We start from the raw sequence: 21,067 nt of genomic DNA on the forward strand, positions 1-21,067 counted from the left end.
TTGTTAGTAACAACATTAGTAAGAGGCAATGGCGATGAAATAGATGGAACAATGTACTCTTTATTACAAACATAGCTAGCTATTATGGCGGGATCAAAAGATTGAGATGTAAGGTAATATAGGCCTCCTTGGAAAAAACCAACAGCAATAACAGTATCAGAATGATGGGCCTGAAATAAGCAAAAATTGGGAAAAAAAACGAAGGACAATATCTGAATCATGTGTTAAGCGTCCAACAGACAACAAGTTATGAGTGAAAGTAGGTATGTGTAAAACGTCCTTTAGTATGAATTTAGGACGAATTATAATAGAACCAATATGTGTAATCTTATTTTTGGATCCATCCGGTAAATGAACCCAATTATTTGTGTTAGTAGAATTAATGTGAGTAAAAAGACTAAGCTTATTACTCATATGAGATGTAGCACCAGTATCAATTATCCAAACAGATAATGGAGTAGTAGGAGAAGAGTTTGTAGAAAAAACAGTAGGATAGTTAGATTGTGATGTAGAGGATGTACATGCGAAGCCAGAAAAATTGGCCAAAGGCATATGAGAAGTGGATGGTTGGTCATCTCCATATTGTTTGGAATTATTGTTCTTCATCACTCTTTGAACTTCAGATTGAACCATTTGAGCAAAGCCATGAGGCATAGGATAGTTGGAAGCACCAGTTTCTGTGTTCTCAAAATCAGATCCATCAAGAGGTGTATCGGCCGAAGCACAATGAGCACGAGGCTTGGTATTCTTATTCTTCTTCTTTTTGAATTCCTGAAACCACTCAGGATAACCATGCAATTTAAAACATGATTCCTTCTCATGACCAGATTTGTTACAATGAGTACAAAACCGATCATCTTTGGTACTAGGATCACGTTTCTGACCCTGAGTATGAGTAGAAGTAGTAGGAATGGATGTCTTAGAAGCAAGAGCAACAATCTCCAACGAGGCATGTTCAGAGGTAACCTCTTTTTGTTTTTCCACATTTTGTAACATAGAGTAAGCTTTATGCAAATTGGGTAAAGGATCCATCAACAACATTTGATGCTTGATATGAGAATATTCAGAACGTAATCCCATAAGGAATTGTACAAGCTGATCAGTATTGTGAGATTCATGTGCCTTTTGTGTAGCAAAACAAGTGCAAATATGTGATGCTTCACAAGAACAGACAAATACAGGGCATAAGTAAGCTAACTCGTCCCAAAGTCTTTTGAGCTGAGTAAAGTAGAGAGCAATTGATAAAGTACCCTGACGAAAAGCATTAATCTCACGTTTTAATTTGTAAATCAGCGAACCATTGGAACCTCCAAAACGTTGCTCAAGTTCTTTCCACAATGCTCTTGCAGATGAAGAAAAAACGAAAGCATCTGCTAGGTCCTTAGTAATAGAATTCAGAATCCATGACATAACCATACAATCAGCCCTCTGCCACTAATGATAATCAGGTGAAGTTTGGGGTGGGGTAAATTCATCACATAGCACAAAATTCAGTTTCTCTTTAGTAGATAGGGCTAATATCATAGCTCTTTGCCATGTAACATAGTTATTGCCATTCAATGGCATGGTAACAAGAATAGTACCAGGATTATCAGCTGTAGTTAGCTGTAAAGACAAAGCATAATCGTCTTGAACATTCGAAGAACGATGAGTATGAGTATTGACATGGCGAAAATGCTCAGTATTCATGTTATGAATCGGTGTAGGAGACGGAAAATGATCATGTAAGCAGAATGGTGTACCTGAGAATAAGATGGAGACGCCGGTGTTCTACTGACCGGTGGAGTTAAACGAGGCATTTTGGAGTTGACATCAAGCATTTGTGCCTGACCAAAAGTTACATGCCGTTTAGACTTCATATTAGCAGGAGCATTAGATACTGGCTCAGGTAGAAATAACTGTGGTGGATTCACTGGTGATTTAGCAAGCATTGATGGAGTTGGAGAAGAATCAGATGAGACAGAATCAACTTCAAAATCTACAAAGCCTGGTTCAGCCATTGCAGGAATTGAAACAAATGTAGAGTAGAAGGAGCTTCAAGTAATTAACCACAGAAGAAACAACAGAGATATCCAAAACACGTTGCCAGAGAAAAAAAAAACCAGAACAAGATGAAGAACTGCAGATAATCGCAGAAACAGATGAAAACAGAAGCCGTCAAACCGTAATCACCGAAAACAGATGAAATAAGAACAGAACTCGCAAATCGATTAACAGATGAAATAAGAAGATGATCGATAATCAGAAACCACAAGAACTGAAAGAAGACCAGTGCTAATAGCAAAGAAAAAAAATGATCTGAAGTTCGATAAAACCAGCGTAAATCGCAGGAAGTAAGGAGCAAATCGCGAGAATATAGACAGGAAGAAACCCGATCTTCTACTGTTGACAGGGACAAGTCGATTTGCAGGAAAACTGAGAGAAAGCGATCTGCAGGAATTCGGGAAGAAAACGATTTCCCGAGGTAGGGAGAAATCCACAATCGATGCACGACGCTAACGGCTTGAAGTCGTTTGTCGTATTAGCAAAATAAAGGAGAAAGAGGAGAGTTGCCGAAATGATCCTTGTGCAATGAAGGAAAATTTCAAAATAAATCCTGTAAGTTGTTTGATTTTATTATAAGAGTGAGAGAGAAAGAAACTTTTGCTCTGATACCATATGGAATAAGACACAAAAGTAAAAATATAATAAACTCTCTTATTTATAATATTAAGGTACAAGTATTTATACTACTAATTACAATGTTGATTTACTATTCTACCCTTAATATATTAATACATTAACACAGTTGTTGACATTATAATATTGAATTTATAATGTTGATGTTTTCCTTTCCTCGTGTGGATTGTTCAGGAACTATAATATTCCATTGGTTGGAACTATATCAAGCGAATGTCTTCAAACATTTAATAAGGTAGAAGAGGGAACTTTCTTTTCTGTGACAAATTAAAAGAGAATATTGTTTTCCTTGTGGATGTTGCTATTTACCGTTTTTTTTTTTTTTGCTTTTACCACTCTCATTTGGACAATTTTACTCTTTTAATAATAAAAAATTTGGATTTTTTAAAAAAAAAACCAATTTTGGCCTAGGCGGGTGTTTCACCCGCTCATGCCATAGTCTGGGCGGATCCCTAACCCGCTACGCCAATGGTTTGGGAGGGTGAAACACCCGCCCATCCAATGGCTTGGCCGTCAATGGCTTGGGCGGATCCGCCCAAGCCATTGACGGGGTGGGTGTTTCACCCTCCCAAACCATTGGCGTGGCGGTTCAGCCACCCGCCTAGGCCAAAATTGGGCCTAGGCACAAATTTAATATTTTTAGTGACGGAAAATGTTAAATCGTTTAATTTTTTGTGACGAAAAATATAAAATTCTCTAATTTTTTGTGACGAAAAATATAAAATCGTCACGGAAAATATGCATTATGTTCATGATTTTTTGAAAAAAAAATGTAAATTTTAATGTTTCTGACTCATAGTCATCTATTTTCGGGGTTCGGGTTGTCACATATCAATTATTTTTATAATTTTAATTATTGTTGTTCGGGTTCGTGATTTTGGAGAGAGAATTTATAGTTTTTTTATCAAAACTACGAAAAATGGCAAAAAAGTCCAAATGAAGGCAATAAGTAGGAAAAGGGAACGGTAAATAGCAATCCACTTAATAAATGTATTTCACACGAATTCAGATCCTCTCATATTTAGTCAAAACATGAGAGATCTTGTTCCTATAATCTAAGCCATTGGTTGAATTTGGATGGCTAATATTAAAATTAAATAGTTAATTAGTCCTTGATCTTAAAAGTTAAAAAAGTAACAACTCTCAGTAAAAATAATTAACAGACTCATTTCACACATCGTCTTTCTTTCTTTCTTTCTAGTTTCCAAATCTTATCTATATAAACAAAATAATAGCTTTCAACAACATTGATTAACAGATATTGAAATTCCTTTAAACACATTGTTTTTTCCTTCCTTCTAGGTTCCAAATACCTAAAAACTTATCTCTTTATTTTGTGAACTGCTGCAATAATTTTCAATTTTCTATAGCTATATATGGTTGTTTTACTCTATCATAGACATTGCAAGCTTATTTACCCAGTGATAGTGATGCGGGGCATCTCCTTGGAGGATCGGGTCCGGACGAAGGAAATCGGAGGAAGAATTAAGCACGAGCAACACAGTACCACACAGCAGGTCAGCAACTCAGCAGCTCAGGCACGCTCCGCGTGAATGAAAGCACGCTCCGCATGGAGGAAGGTTTGATCCGAAGAAAAGTTCAGAGACCAATCCACGCGGGGCTTGGATTTGGGCACGCTCCGCTTGAGGGAAAGCACGCTTCGCGTGAATGAAGGATTGATCCGGAGAAAAGTCGAGAGACCAATCCACGCGGGGCTTGGAATTAGGAACGCGCCGCATGGATTCATTTTAATGAACTTGTTCCTTACTCCAGCTTTCTCGTTAATTACAATCATGTCAATCCTTATTTACAACCAATGCCACTCCCTATTTACCAAACCCATTTCACCCTTATCTTTTTCATTTTAATTAGTTAAGTGATTTATCCTTTTATGTAATTTGTTTTAGGGTTTTGAGATGGTATAAATACATCTCTTTCTTTGTAACTGAGTTAACTTTTTACCAATCGAATTTAATCATCTTTTTCATTGAAGCTTTGTTAAGAGTTTTTTCACCTTCAACAATGGGGATTTCATTATTCATATGAATTTAGTCCATAAAACCAGAATTAACTTCTTCTAGTTTAGCTAAAGAAGAAATATCTTTATTAGTTTACGATTAAAACTAATACGTGTCGAAACCGATCTGTATCATAGAGGCCCACAAAAAAAAAAAAAAAAAAAAAGACTTTTATAGTCGAGGCATGTCACAAATTTGGTTTTGTTAACTTAGTGAATCATGGATGGAGTCCGAATGGAGTTTATGACCAAATTGGAAACTCTTGCTACCAATTTCTTTAATCGTCGTTAATGGCCGTTTTGGCTATGGTAGCAAACCAATTGGGCCGTCTAATGGTGTTGGTTGGATTGAATATCTTATGAAATCAATTTCAATAAAACCCTCTCCATTATCCACGAAACCAACAAAATTTCCGGTAAAATCCCTCTGATTTTGTTTTTCTTCGCTTTGTTTTTTTAAAGTGTAAAACAACACAAATTATTAGAAACACTCAGTTCTTCATGTCAAATAGAGGACACATATTATAAAAGGTCTCACTATTTTAATTATTATGTGAGATCACAACACACGAGTCTAAATGTGAATTGGATGTCTTTCGATTGACATAAAAAACCCAGCACTTAATATAAGAACTCGTAAAACTGAGGAATTAACATTAACACTATTTTCTCTCATTTTCATGTATTCTTTAGAAGATTACGTGATGGAAGTGAAGGGAATGACAACATCAATCCACTTCTAAAGTAACATGTTGGTCATGTTCAGGAGCGTAGACCGGGGCCCTGGGCCTCTCCGGCTGCCGGAACCACTTTGACCTCGGGTAGTTTCGATTTTTTTGTCTCAAAAAAAAAAAAAATTCTCGAGGTGTTGAATTAGCCCCCAAAATGGCCCATTAAGTCTTAAGCTTGTCCAAAATTCAAAATTTTAATATTTTAAACTTATTAGATACTTTCTAAATTCAAATTTCTAATTTTTTTTTTTGCCGCTCTAGATCCAAATTTCTAATTTATTTTGGCCTGTTAGATCCTTTCAAATCAAATTTTTTAATTTTTTTTACCTGTTTGGCCCTTAAATCCAATTTTTTCACATGTTAGGACTCTTAAACGAAATCTAGCTTATTTTAAGAAATTGTATATTAATACTTAAAAATTAGTTCTTGAGCATTCAAATTATCACACACATATATAAAAAAAAAAAAAAAAAAAGCAAGTTCAATTTAGCAAAAGTATTTTTTTTTTTGAAACACATGTAAAGATTGGTCCCTCAACCAAGTAATCATATATTCACCACTGGTCATGTTGCTTGATCACAATGGGGTCAGCAAGATCAACTTTTCTAAAGACCCAAAGAGACGGTAAGGAATGATTATTATCCAAAATAAGTTTCATATCAGGACTCTGCCAATATGAATTATTGATGGAAGACAATGAAATTGTTGGCTCCTCTAGACAAATATAATCGGACCGATCTTGCTTACAAAACTGTTGTAAAACACGCTGAGTTTTAGAAAAGGATCTTAATCATCGAAAACGACCTAGAGGATGGTGATGTCTCTTCAAATGCTTATTTCTAGAACTCGAATTGGACTTTGAAGTAGGAGTCGAGGACGGGGAAGCAATGCCATTAATTGTTTTACATATGAAGAAGAACTATTTGAATGTTTTTTTTCAATTAATTCATTTAATAAAAAATTATTTTTACTGAATTAATTTATATTAATTACAATTAAAACCCCTGTAATCACTAAATAGAATTAATAATGCAATAAATTAATTTAATTTAATTAAGATTAAATTAAATGCAACCTTTAACGTCGTTATTGCGCCGTCTTCTAGTTTCCTCAAATTCATATGCGAACCGTTATACCGTCGCTTTCTTTTATTCCTCCACTTGCTCTGTTTCTCTGTATGGCCTGTTTTAGAAGCGAGAGCTCTCTCTGTTTGATTTTCTGGAATTAATTGATTCTCAGCTATCCTCCAACAGGTAATTCTAAACAACAACTTTCAATCCATAGCTTTTCAATTTCGCTAAATTAGGTTTCCTGGATTATCTCTTGTCTGTCTAGGATTTAGAGTAAAAATTTCTGCAATTTTATGGTTCGAAACAAGGAAAAATCAATCTTTTGTAATAATAGATTGAACACTTCCGAATTTCTTGTTGAGGTCTGATCATGTCTTTGTTTGGGTTTTTTATTCTGCTTAAATTAGGGGAAACAAAATTCTGATCATGGTATTGATCATAAGTTAATTTTGGTGCAGAGCTAATAAAACCCAATTTGATTGAAGAGGGTTTAACATGGGGGAAGATTTGCTGACCAATCTATCAATTGAGAATCACCATCCATCAACACTTTTATCCATGGATTCTAGCTTAATCTCTCATGAAGATATTGACAGAGAGTTGATGATGATGAATAGGTCAATTGATCTTTCTAATTCTAGGGCACCTGATATTAATCTTCCATTATCTGCTGAACGAAGTCCTCCTCCTTCTTCATGGAATTGTGATCCTTTTGATATATTTGATGTCGGCCTTGGATCACAACCGAATGACTCCGATTCGTTTCTCATTCTCTCAAAAGCTGGGCGAAAGTGTGCTAAGAGATTGGATAGTGTTTGGGGTGCTTGGTTTTTCTTTACTTATTATTTCAAACCTGTGTTGAATGAGAAATCTAAGTGTAAGATTGTGATAGATAGTAATGGGGTTTCGGGGTTTGATAAGTCGGATCTCGAGCTTGAAGTGTTTCTGGTTCAGCATGATATGGAGAATATGTATATGTGGGTTTTTAAGGAGAGGCCTGAGAATGCTCTGGGTAAAATGCAGCTTCGTAGCTATATGAATGGACACTCTCGCCAAGGAGAGCGCTTGTTCCCTTTCAGTGTCGAAAAGGGATTCGTTCGATCTCATAGAATGCAAAGGAAGCATTACAGGGGGCTTTCAAATCCTCAATGCCTGCACGGGATTGAGATTGTTCCCTCTCCTAGTTTCGAGGGTCTCGATGAGGAAGAACAGAAGAGATGGATGGAGCTTACAGGAAGGGAATTGAACTTTTCAATCCCGTCGGAAGCGAGTGAATTTTGTTCCTGGAGGAACCTTCCTAACACAGAATTTGAGCTTGAGAGACCCCTTCCTCCATTGAAGACTACTAGTACTACTCTACACAATCAGTCAAGGAAGTTGCTAAATGGTTCGGGATTGAACTTGTCGACCCAATTAAACAGTAACGGAATGGATCTTTTGCCTGTTTCAAACAAGAGGAAGAAGGATCTTCATGGAAATGATGAGGATTATTGTTTGCTTATGAATCAACACAACGATAGAGTTCAGGATCCAATCGAGCCGCCTTGGCTGAACGAATTCAGCGGGGTAATGAGGAATGTGTATGGACCTGTGACATGTGCGAAAACTATATACGAGGATGAATTCGGGTACCTTATAATAGTGAGTTTACCTTTTGCAGATCTTAAAAGGGTGAAAGTAACATGGTGGAATAATCTAAAACATGGTGTTGTTAAAATATCATCAATGAGTACAGGTTGTATGTCCTTCATCAAGAGAAATGACAGAACATTTAAGCTTACTGATGTGTGTCCTGAGCATTGTCCTCCAGGGGAATTCATAAGGGAAATCCCGTTACCGACTCGGATACCGGATGATGCTAAGCTAGAAGCATATGGGGATGAAACAGGAACAGGACTGGAGATCATGGTGCCGAAACATCGAGTAGGACGAGAAGAACATGAGGTTCGTGTTTGCCTTCGGCCTCATCTTGGAGGGGGTGAACTTCTGTTGTCTTGAATATAAAAATAATTGAGGTAGATAGATACAGATATATGATCATCCATTGTCTTGTATTCAAAGAAACAAGAATTTTAATTTATGATTTGATAGTGATAGTGATAGTTATACACAGAGATGAAATTAAGGAGACTCATCTTATTGCTGGACTTTCTGGTTATGTTTGCTTGTTCAGCCTCTATATCTGGCATGTCCTCTTTGAAGGTGTGAACAAGCTCTTCAGAGAGTTTGTCTATTTTTTGCATTGGCAGCCCAAGGCTGCTCCAGTATTATAGAGTTCTCGTTTGTGCTATTTTTTCTTTTGTCCGACTTTCAATTTCTTTTTATTATACTGTATGATTAGTATTAAATTATAATAATTATTTGGGTAAATATTTTATTAGTCCCTATATTTTGACCGAAAATATTATTTAGTTCTCGTATTTTAATAATGCACTGTTTATCTCTTAACTTTTGTTTCATTCAACAGTTTAATATCTTACATGTTTGAATTATTAAACAGTTTAGTCTTTTTATACTGGACTAAACTAAAGAATAGAAAAAAGTTAAAAGACTAAAGTGTGTTTGGTAAAAAATATAGTGACTAATACATTATTTACTCTAATTATTTATGTATGTCTAATTTTTTAGAAATATAGATCTCGATAATTATTGTATTGTAATTAAAATAAATTTTATATTGTATCAAAGAAAGAAAAATTGAATTGGGGAGAAATTTTGATATGATCTCATTCTACCAATGATAATTATATATCTTTACTTTTTACACCAATAATTTCTCTCAATGAAGGGATATAAATCTCATTTTTCACTAGTTGAGTCAATCTAACCAGATGCGAACTTTTCACATTAAAAGCCCTTTTAAATAGAAAGCAGCGCCTAGATCGGCTCTCCTAAAGCCACCCAGAGGTTTCTTGATAAAATGTTCTAAAAGTATAATGCCGATTTTCTAAAGAAAACAAGTTGTATTACTTTGGTTGAAATAGTAGAAGATCCGGATATAGACAACGGTCTTGTGGCTTTACTCATTATATTGAGGAGATTTTTCCACACAAATTCACACGTCTTGTATTTGATAATTTTGTTACATGTAGTTGTATATTGTCCGTAGTGAATACAGGATTGGTCGGTTGGGGGACCGGTTTTGATATGCGTGCATAAAAAAATTGCTAAATTAAATTTGCTCAATTCTTTTCGTATATATACGTGTTATAATCTAAGTAGTCAAGAACCATAATTTTAGTATAAATGTAAAACTTCTCAAAATTAAACTAGATTTTTAATATATAAAAAATTTGGATTTAGGGCCTAACATGTAAAAGAATTTAGAAATTTGGATTTGAGAGAGCCTAGCTGGACAAAAAAAAATTAGAAATTTGAATTTAAGGATGTCTAACCGGCAAAAAAAAATTAGAAATTTGGATTTTAGAGTCTAACAGGATAAAAAAATAAAAAATTTGAATTTAAGGGGATCTAACCGGCAAAAAAATTAGAAATTTGGATTTAAGAATGGTCTAACACTTCTCAGGTTATCTTGGGGGTGCTAAAAAATCACATAATTAATATTTCTTGAAGATAGGGGGCTGGAACCGCCCCTGGTGAGACCAATTTATCAAATACCCAATCAAAGTTTTACGTTAAATGTCCAATTCATCAAATACTTAATCACAGTTTAATCAAATCACCAATTTAGCATCTTAATCCTTAAATTTGGTGGAAACGAAAGGGGCCAGAACTATTCTTAGTCATGGTGGTTTCGACGGCCAGAGGGGTCCGGACCCCCTCGAGCCCCTCCCAATATACCCCTTTTATGTTGTGATTCAATGTATTGTCCTATTTGTTAATTTTCAAAGTCTCATTCGAGTTGGAGATGTATATTTCACATTCCATTATGGTCATTTATCACGTTAAGTTTATAGAGTGATTTTACAATACTTCATGTATTTACTCTCTTAATTACAAAAATAACATATTTTGTTATCAAAATAAATAATTTATTAGTCTCTAAATTAATGTATATTACACTAGTTAGTTTATTTGTTTTCATAAGTATATTATTAAGTCTTCGAGTTTTAATAAAATTAACCACTTATCAACTGTGTATTTCTAAAAATAAGTATGATTAATGTATTATGTACAAATCTAGAAACTAATAAATTATTTGTTATTTTTGTTAGGTTGTTGTTGCTTAGTCAATAAAATCCCTAGTTTTAAGAGATGTATTTCTATTGAAATTGTTTTAATTGTTTCCATGTGTTTAGACTTCTTCACACACGTGGTTGCTTATCCCTTATTAGAGTTTATTATCGTAAATGTGATATAAATTAGTTGTTATTTTGTTGTTTGGTAGATTTAATAAGACCGGTCGCTCTCCTCCCTTTTTTGTCTCATATTTAGTTCTTAGTTCTTAACATTAGTATCATTACTCCATCACATGACCTGATTAAAGGTTGAAGCATCAGTTTTTACACGTATGATGGTAGAAAGTTCATTTGTGCAACCAACGGTCCCATATTTTGATGGACATTATGATCATTGGGTCATGACATGCTCATGGAAAACTTACTAAGTTCAAAGGAGTATTGGGCTTAATAGAGTTTGGAATTCCGTTCAATCTTAAACATGATCATCAATAATGATTCAGCAGCACAGAGCATATGGGATTCTATGAAACAAAAATATCAAGAATCAACTCGAATCACGTGGTGCACAATTGCAAGCAGTTCGAAAAGAATTTGAAATTCTCCACATGAAGGAAGGAAAATCAATAAACGAGTATTTTGCACAAACTCTTACCATAACCAATAAGATGAAAGCAAGTTGAGAAAAAAAAAGATGGTGAAAATATTTTGAGATACATGACTCTAAAATTTAATTATGTTATATGTTTCGTTAAGGAGTCTAAAGATATTGACAGCTTAGCCATTGATGAGTTACAAAGTAGCTTGCTCGTGTATGATCAATGTATGAGCACTCTTGTTGAAGAAGAAAATGATATGCACTTTGAGAACATTCATGAGGAATGGTAAGAATATCTATGCAAGCATGGATTTTTCCGACCCTAATAATTAAATTAAATTGCCTTTGCTTCGCATGTGTGGAAAGAAAGAATATCTCGGTGAGCACGGAATTTTCCGACCCTAATAATTAAATTAAATTGCTTTTGCTGAGCATGTTGCAGGTGGACCTCGTGTCCCGTCGCACGGGATCATGTACCGAAATACGAACTTCTTTCTATAAATTTTAGAGTTTTTGTATCGAAACACGAACTTCTTTCTATAAATTTTAGAGTTTTTAGAGGTGGTCGATCTGCTACTTGCATGAGTGAGCATGCCACATCGCTAAGTGTGCTCGATAAATTGAATTGAACTTTCAGCAAGGGAAAAGAAAAAGAGGAAATTGAATTGAACTTTCACCAAGGGAAAAGAAAAAGAGGAAATTACAGGAGTTGAAAAGTGAGAAGAATAGAAAAGGTGACAAGAAATTACCTAAAACATTCACTAAAAAGTTAGAAGAAATGACCTACCAACCGTTAGGGTCTAAAAACGCCACGTTTGATGAAGAGTAACATATCATTTTGCCAACTACATGAGAAATATGAGATAGAATTTGTTCAGACATGATTATTTTCCTCTTTAAGAATTTGTTCAGACAACCGTTAGTTTTTCTGTGTTCAGACAATATTACTTTCCTTTTAAGAATTTGTTCTAACTTTCTTTCCTCTCAGAATTTGTTGATACAGGTTGAAAACGATAAATGAAGGTTTCAAATCGTAAACCAACAAAGAGTTTCTTCTCTAGCTAAACTAGAAGGAGTGAATCCCAATAACAAGGTATAAACTTTCGTTCTCAAAGAGAATAATGTTTGATTGATAAAAGTTAGTTTATCCTTACAAAAATGGGGGTTTAAATACTTCCCCTAAAGATAAGAGAAAGGACAAGGACTACCCCTACTATGGTTACAATAAGGCTAACACGCAAAGGGAAAAATAGGTAATACGCCCCGACAATCAGTACAATGGTACAGGTACGGATTGTCAGGGTTGTTAGGTGAATTACTTCGGAAGGAAGTAAACAGAGATCCGCCCAGGGGTAAATGTTGATTCGCCTCTTTGCGTACACCTAGATCCGCCCCGTTCGTTTATCCTGGGGATCCGCCCTCCTAGGTACAACCTCCGTGGGTCCGATGTCTGGGGATCCGCCAGAGCGCTTGTGATCCGCGATCCCAGTTAAGATGTCCGCATCATTCTATCCTTCCTTAAAAGAGTTCGGCACTGATTTGTCTGTGTTGAACTCCAAAGGACCATCCGGCTTCCATGGACTAAGGTCACGGATGTTGAACGCTGGTGAGATTTTACCAAGCTAATGCGGCAATGCTATATGATAGGCATTGGCATTGACCTTCTTGGTGACCTTGTATGGTCCGTATTTCCTAGGCCGAAGCTTGCTGCTTGTGGCGTTGGCGAGTCTTTCTTTGCCCAAATAGACCATAACCTCATCCCCAACCTCAAACTGTAGGTCCCTGCGGTGCTCATCCGCCTTAGCCTTTAACTTCTGATTTCTCTCCTCGAGAGTTGCTCTCACCTCGTGGTGCATCTGTACAAACTCTTTGGCCAGCTGAGTGGCAGTCACATTTCCTTTAGGAAGAGGGGCTATATCAAGGACGTGGTTCGGGGTCTTCGTGTATACCACCTCAAATGGGGATCTCCCGGTTCCCGAATGTACAGAGCCGTTGTAGGCGAACTCAGCTTGGGCTAAAACCACATCCCACATCCTGAGCTTATCCTTACATTTGCTGCGCAGTAAGTTTCCCAAAGTTCTATTGACCACCTCTGTCTGTCCGTCTGTTTGAGGGTGGGCGGTGGTACTGAACTTCAGAGACGTATCAAACAGAGCCCAAAGCGTCCGCCAGAAGTGACTGAGGAACTTCGTATCACGATCCGAGACAATGCTCTTAGGTACGCCATGTAGCCTGACAATCTCTTTGAAGAACAGCTTAGCAGTCGCTGAGGCATCATTAGTTTTACGACATGGTATGAAGTGGGCCATCTTTGAAAATCGATCAACCACAACAAAGATGGAATCCATGCCCCTCTAAGTTCTGGGTAACCCTAGGACGAAGTCCATGGACAGATCCTCCCATATGGTCTCTGGCACAGGCAAAGGTAACTGCAATCCAGCATTTGTAGTGCGTCCCTTGGCAGTTTGGCAAATATAGCATCGTTCTACTAAGTAGGCAACATCTCTCCTCATCTTAGGCCAGAAATAACGGGAACTCACTACTTCATATGTCTTGTCTCGCCCAAAATGTCCTCCAAGGGATCCGCCATGTAGATCACGAATAACCTTCTCGCGGATGGAAGTGCAGGGTAAGCAAAGTTGGTTGCCCCTCATGAGATACTCATCCATCAGGTGATACGCCCCATCCCCATGCTGGTGTTGACACTTCTCCCAGATATTGTCGAAGTCAGGATCCGCCAAGTATTCTCCTCTGATGTGTTCAAAACAATCGGTCTCCAGACTGACTGTTTTTATTAGTGCTACCCTTCGGCTCAAGGCGTCCGCCACTTTGTTCTGTTTTCCAGCCTTATGGATAAGCTTATAGGGGAACTTATCTATGAAGGCGGACCACCGGGCATGCATGGAGCTTCGAAGATGCTTCTGACTTCCCAGGTACTTGAGAGCTTGGTGGTCAGTGTAGAGGATGAATTCTTTCCCTACCAAATAATGTTCCCACACTTTCAACGCCCTCACTACGACATAGAACTCTTGATCGTATGTGGCCCACTTTTGTCGTGCCTCATAGAGCTTCTCACTGAAATATGCAATGGGCCTTTTTTCTTGCATCAAGACTCCACCAATCCCAACTCCGCTGGCATCACACTCAACTTCGAACAGTTTATCAAAATTAGGATACGCCAGCACGGGCGTTGTACTTAGTTTTTCCTTGACCAGGGCGAAGCTCTTCTCTTGGGCATCCGCCCACTCGAACCCCTTTCTCTTCTTCAAACATTCCGTCAATGGGGCCACTATGGAACTGAAGTTCTTGATGAATCGGCGATAAAATGTGGCTAGCCCATGAAAACTCCTGATATCCCCCACATTCCTCGGAGTGGGCCATTCTCGGATGTCCCTTACCTTCTCCCCATCAACTTGAACTCCATCGCCACTAACCACGAACTCCAACTTGAAAACCAGGCTTTCCATGACGAAATCACACTTCTTAGTGTTGGCGTATAACTGGTGTTTCCTTAACAGGTCAAACACTATCCGTAAATGCTCCACGTGCTCCATCAAGGTCTCGCTATGAATCAGGATGTCATCAAAATACACGACTACAAATTTTCCAATCACCGGACGAAGCACCTGATTCATCAGCCTCATGAAAGTACTGGGGGCGTTAGTCATCCCGAATGGCATAACTAACCACTCATACAATCCATCTCTGGTCTTGAAGGCAGTCTTCCACTCATCCTCAGATCGAATTCGTATCTGATGATAACCGCTCCTGAGATCAATCTTGGAGAAAACTCGGGATCCGCAAAGCTGATCTAGCATATCCTCCAGCCTTGGAATAGGGAACTTATACTTGATAGTGATCTTGTTGATAGCCCTGCTATCCACACACATCCTCCAAGATCCATCCTTCTTGGGCGTAAGTAGGGCTGGGACGACGCATGGACTCATACTTTCTCTAACGTATCCCATTTCAATGAGCTCTTCCACTTTCTGCCTCATGATGTCATTTTCCTTTGGGCTCATTCGATAATGGGGAAGGCTTGGCAAACTAGCCCCGGGCACAAGATCAATATGATGCTGGATGTCCCTCAAAGGTGGCAACCCACTCGGCAGTTCGTCAGGGAACAGATCTTGATATTCGCCAAGTAGGCGGGTCACTTCATTCGGCATCTCCCTTTCGTCACTTTGGGCGGATTCGTGATTTGCCTTAACCATTACCACATACACCGTTTGGCTCTCTTCACACTCATTGACAAATGATTTGTGTGTAGGGCAGACTACCAAGGTAGACTTCTCGTCGGCCTTTGGCTCTCTCATTATTGGCGTAAGGACGAACTTCACCCCATTCTTCACAAATCTGTAAGTGTTCTCTCTTCCTGCGTGGATGGCGTCGTTATCAAACTGCCAGGGTCGGCCCAACAATAGGTGGCAGGCATCCATATCGACCACATCACAACAGACTTCATCACTGTAATCACCAATCACAATAGGTACCCTGCATCTCTAGGTCACCCTAAGCTCACCCACGTTTTTTATCCATCCCACTCTATAAGGGTCGGGATGCGCCTCCGCCAACAATCCGAACTTCTGAACGGCGTTGCTGCTCACAATGTTCTCTTGGCTCCCACTATCTATTATCACATTGCATCGCCCACCTTTCACAAGACAGCGGGTCCTGAATAGTCGGTGCCTCTGATCTCCCTCTACCCGGCTAGAGACTAACAAACGTCGTACCACATGAACGGCGTATCTCTCTTCATCCGCCTCATCATCATCTTCTCCCAAGGGTTCACAGAATACTTCATCCCCTTCGTCATAGTCATCTTCATACCTCTCCACCATGTTGGCGCTCTTCCTCCTAGGACACTCGTTGGATCTATGGCCTGGTTCATTGCACCGAAAACATTTGAAAGGCACTGGCCTCGCATACGGATTGTTGCTCTTAGGTGGTATAGGTGCTTCCTTGTATGGCCTAGTATCTCCGACAGATCCCCTTCCCACACTGTTAACCTTGGCCCCACTGGCACTCGCCACCTGCTTACCTTTGTCATAAGACCTCACGTGATCTCTTCCTCCAGGCGTATACTCAGTAGTGGCGGATCTCCTGGATCTCCCGGTTAGTTGAGATTCAGCCTTGAGGGCTAAATTCCTGGCATCTTGTACCCGAACCACCATATGTGTGTCAATACGATCCTGGATGTTGTATCTCAACCCTTCTAAATACCTATAGGTCTTTTGGCTTTCAGTTTCTGACAAGTTGGCCCTTGCCGAAAGCCTCAAGAACTCGGAGGTATACTCATGAACACTTCGGGTCCCTTGAGAGCATCCCCTGTAGGAGCTGTAGATATACTGCTCATAATCCGGCAGTAGGAACCGCTCCCTCAACATCGCCTTCATCCGTAGCCAAGATCGAATCGGATCTCTGCCCCCTCTTCTTCTCTCTTCCCTCATCTGATCCCACCAAAATGATGCGCCACCCTTCAAGCGATACGCCACCAGCCTTACTTTCCTCTCATCAGGAATCCCAGCATACTCAAAGAAACGTTCCACTTCCGATAACCAGTCTAAGAATCCCTCTATATCTAGTTCGCCTCCAAAAGACGGTAAGTCTATTTTTAGCTTAAAGGCATCATCTCTATCAAAGTTTCCTAGACCTGGACATACTCTAGCAACCTCCACACGTCGGTTGTCAACAGGCCCAACATCCCTCATAGTTCTAACGGTATCATCATTCCCGATACCCTCAAAGTCATCACTATCACTATCAGCGTTATGCACAAGGACAAAGTAGGGTCTTCTTACCTCAGGGTCCCTAGGACCCATTTGTGGAAGTTGTGGTTCAAGGATTCCTTCCTTTCTCTGGGTTGATCCTCCCGCGGTTAGTCGGATTAACGCCAGAACCTCCAGCTTGAAGTTTTCTAGGGATGTGGCTAGCTCTAGGAACCGTTGGTCGGTTTGCCACTGCCGCTCATGGCTGGCCTAGATCTGCTCCACGAGGTGCTCCCTCAGCTCCTCATACCTCCGGTCACTGGTTTCCATGGAATCTTGCGGTTGTCGAGGTTGAACCATTGCCAAAAGAAGTTTCGGGTCAGGAAACGATCGACTCTGATACCAACTGATACAGATTGAAAACGATAAATGAAGGTTTTAATCGTAAACCAACAAAGAGTTTCTTCTCTAGCTAAACTAGAAGGAGTGAATCCCAATAACAAGGTATAAACCTTCGTTCTCAAAGAGAATAATGTTTGATTGATAAAAGTTAGTTTATCCTTACAAAAATGGGGGTTTAAATACTTCCCCTAAAGATAAGAGAAAAGACAAGGACTACCCCTACTAGGATTACAATAAGGCTAACATGCAAAGGGCAAAATAGGTAATACGCCCCGACAATCAATACAATGGTACAGATACGGATTGTCAGGGTTGTTAGGTGAATTACTTCGGAAGGAAGTAAACAGAGATCCGCCCAGGGGTAAATGTTGATTCGCCTCTTTGCGTACATCTAGATCCGCCCCGTTCGTTTGCCCTGGGATCCGCCCTCCTAGGTACAACCTCCGTGGGTCCGATGTCTGGGAATCCGCCAGAGCGCCTGTGATCCGCGGTCCCAGTTAAGATGTCCGCATCATTTGTTCTTATAATCTTCTTTCAGAATTAATTTGTTCAGCTTGTTCTTATAATCTTCTTTCCTCTCATAATTTGTTCTCAGAGATTGTTCTTTTAAAGGCTATTTATTGTTGCTGTGTTGCTTAATAGATTCAATAAGATCATCTTTAAACTGGTCTTCATTTTCAGTTCTTAACACTTCCTATTTTTTATTTTCACACCATCAATCCTTTTCGCCTCACCAGCTTTCTTTTTGTTTCATCCTCGCCCCTGTGTGCAAGTCCACAAAGGGATCTTGTCAAATATGGATCCATCTTTACCGCTGATATGCTTTGGCAATTCAGTAAAATCCATCTTTACCGCTGATATGCTTTGACAACAATTCAGTAAAATCAATGTAACTGAAGTAACAAATTTAACGAAAAAAAAGGAGAATTTTACATAGAAATAACTTAATTTTACATAGAAAGTTTAGCTACATAGTTTGTTATTATTTCTACGTATCTTGAAGCATATAGCAAGACAAAAGTAAAGGGCCACTCGCACACCAAAAAAAAAAAAAGGCAAAAACTAATTTAGTTTGAAGTATCCACTACATGGCTTAATCCACCTCCTCAATCTTGGGCCCGCCACCGGTTCCTGCACCGGCTGAAGGACCATCCTCATCCATGCCTCCACCCATATCACCGCCCTGGTACATCTTAGCAATGATTGGGTTGCAGATGTTTTCAAGCTCTTTCATCTTATGTTCAAACTCTTCCGCCTCCGCTAGCTGGTTCCCATCAAGCCAATGGATAGTTTCATCAATTGCATCTTCAATCTTCTTCTTATCTGCCCCAGAAAGCTTCCCACCAATCTTCTCATCCTTAATTGTATTTCTCATGTTGTAAGCATAGTTCTCAAGCGCGTTCTTCGCTTCAATTTTCTTCTTATGTTCCTCATCCTCCGCCTTAAACTTCTCTGCCTCCTGCACCAATTTCTCAATCTCCTCTTTCGAGAGCCTGCCCTTGTCATTAGTGATTGTAATCTTGTTCTTCTGTCCAGTAGTTTTGTCCTCGGCAGAGACATTGAGGATTCCGTTAGCATCAATGTCAAAGCAGACATTGATTTGGGGAACACCTCTCGGTGCAGGGGGGATTCCAGATAGCTCAAACTTCCCCAGCAAATTGTTATCCCTTGTTCTGGTTCTCTCACCTTCATACACCTGAATTAACACACCAGGCTGATTATCTGAGTAGGTGGAGAAAACTTGCTCCTTTTTGGTGGGGATGGTAGTGTTTCTCGGAATCAGAACAGTCATGACTCCACCAGCTGTCTCTAATCCAAGAGACAGAGGAGTCACATCAAGCAATAGAAGGTCCTGGACCCTCTCATTACCCTCTCCAGTTAGGATTGCAGCTTGAACTGCAGCACCATATGCAACAGCTTCATCAGGGTTGATGCTCTTGCATAGCTCTTTACCGTTGAAGAAATCCTGCAACAATTGTTGAACTTTTGGAATCCTTGTAGACCCGCCAACAAGGACCACATCATGAACTGTACTCTTATCCATTTTCGCATCCCTCAAACACTTCTCCACTGGCTCCATACACTTTCTGAACAAATCCATGTTCAGCTCTTCAAATCTAGCTCGTGTAATTGTTGAGTAAAAATCAATTCCCTCGTATAAAGAATCGATTTCTATAGTTGTTTGAGAAGTAGATGAGAGAGTCCTCTTTGCTCTCTCACAAGCAGTTCTCAATCTTCTCAATGCTCTGGGGTTTCCACTAATATCCTTCTTGTTCTTCCTCTTAAATTCCTGCACAAAGTGATTCACCATCCTATTATCAAAATCTTCACCTCCTAAATGCGTATCACCTGCTGTGGCTTTCACTTCAAAAATCCCCTCTTCAATGGTGAGCAGAGAGACATCGAAAGTTCCACCGCCAAGATCAAAGATGAGAACATTCTTTTCACCGGCACTTGTGGCTTTCTTGTCAAGTCCATAAGCTATAGCAGCAGCTGTGGGCTCGTTGATGATACGCATAACATTAAGGCCAGCAATTACACCGGCATCCTTTGTGGCCTGACGCTGTGAATCATTGAAGTAAGCAGGAACTGTAACGACAGCGTTGTTGATACTGCTACCGAGGAATGCTTCAGCAATCTCCCTCATCTTCACCAGGACCATTGAGGAGATTTCCTCAGCAGCGAATTGCTTCTCTTCTCCCTTGTAGTTTACAACTATCATCGGCTTGTCACCAGGGCCAGGGATGACCTTGAAGGGCCATAGTTTCATATCGCTTTGCACTGATGGATCGCTGTATCGCCTTCCAATCAATCTCTTAGCATCTGCATAAAGGAAATCAACAAATACAGTGAATAAAAATTCCAAATTCAGAACGGATTGCACAAATTTTAGGCTCTAATAACATCAATTCCCAACGATTATATTCCATTCAAAAATCAAACCCTAACCTACACTAGCATAAAATTTAAAACCTCATCAGCCACATAAAGAGCAATTCCGTAATCATAAAAACGAACATGATGTACATCTAAAATATTAATTCTCGGGGAAAGAACTAACTAATTCAAAAGCAGTACCATAAAAAAAAGGAAGAAAGCAATAACGATTTATAAAATTAACAATAGAGAATTGAACAAGCAATTCAAAATCGATAGCTTACCGAAAACAGTATTGGTGGGATTCATGGCGACCTGGTTCTTGGCGGCATCACCGATCAAACGTTCAGTATCAGTAAAAGCAACATAAGACGGTGTGGTTCTATTCCCCTGATCATTGGCTATGATCTCAACACGATCATGCTGCCAAACTCCGACACAAGAATAAGTAGTGCCAAGATCAATTCCAATAGCAGGACCTTCTCCTTTACCAGCCATAGCTACTTAGAAACAAGAAAATTCTCTACAAAGATTAAGACTAAACGAAGGAAGATTACACGGCGCGCAGAAATTTCAGTCTGTGTATCTGTTGAATTGTTGGATGGATTGAAGAGGTGGAGGTGCTGGGTATTTAAAAAAGAGGGAGTGTTCTCTCGAAGTTTCTGCGGTGGACTTTGAACCGTTAGATTGAGGTGTTAAAGGGCCAGGATGGTTTTGGTTTCAGTAGCGTTTAATAATTTCTCCCGCTTTTTCTTTGACGTGGAGGTTCGAGAGAGTTCGGGATTTACTACTGGTAATATCACAAGTCGGTCAGTACATATGGGTGACCTGTGATTTTTTGGCGCG

General features: G+C 39.2%; 2 protein-coding genes across 2 annotated transcripts; one reads left to right on the forward strand and one right to left on the reverse strand.

Annotated features, from left to right (window-relative positions):
* Nucleotides 1-6,562: 6,562 nt before the first annotated feature.
* Nucleotides 6,563-8,869, forward strand: LOC136222473 (uncharacterized). Its single transcript, XM_066010251.1, has 2 exons — nt 6,563-6,680; nt 6,956-8,869. The coding sequence occupies exon 2, from the start codon at nt 6,993-6,995 to the stop codon at nt 8,493-8,495; it is 1,503 nt and encodes a 500-aa protein (XP_065866323.1). The 5' UTR covers nt 6,563-6,680; nt 6,956-6,992; the 3' UTR covers nt 8,496-8,869.
* A 9,381-nt stretch (nt 8,870-18,250) lies between these two features.
* On the reverse strand, nt 18,251-20,855 carry LOC136222472 (heat shock cognate 70 kDa protein 2-like). The gene is made up of 2 exons (XM_066010250.1): nt 20,506-20,855; nt 18,251-20,167 (listed from the first exon to the last, which is right to left on the reverse strand). Exons 1-2 carry the CDS (start codon nt 20,717-20,719, stop codon nt 18,438-18,440), a joined length of 1,944 nt encoding a protein of 647 aa, XP_065866322.1. The 5' UTR covers nt 20,720-20,855; the 3' UTR covers nt 18,251-18,437.
* Nucleotides 20,856-21,067: the final 212 nt, after the last annotated feature.

The sequence above is a fragment of the Euphorbia lathyris genome, chromosome 3 (assembly GCF_963576675.1).
Source record: "Euphorbia lathyris chromosome 3, ddEupLath1.1, whole genome shotgun sequence".
Taxonomy (NCBI): domain Eukaryota; kingdom Viridiplantae; phylum Streptophyta; class Magnoliopsida; order Malpighiales; family Euphorbiaceae; genus Euphorbia; species Euphorbia lathyris.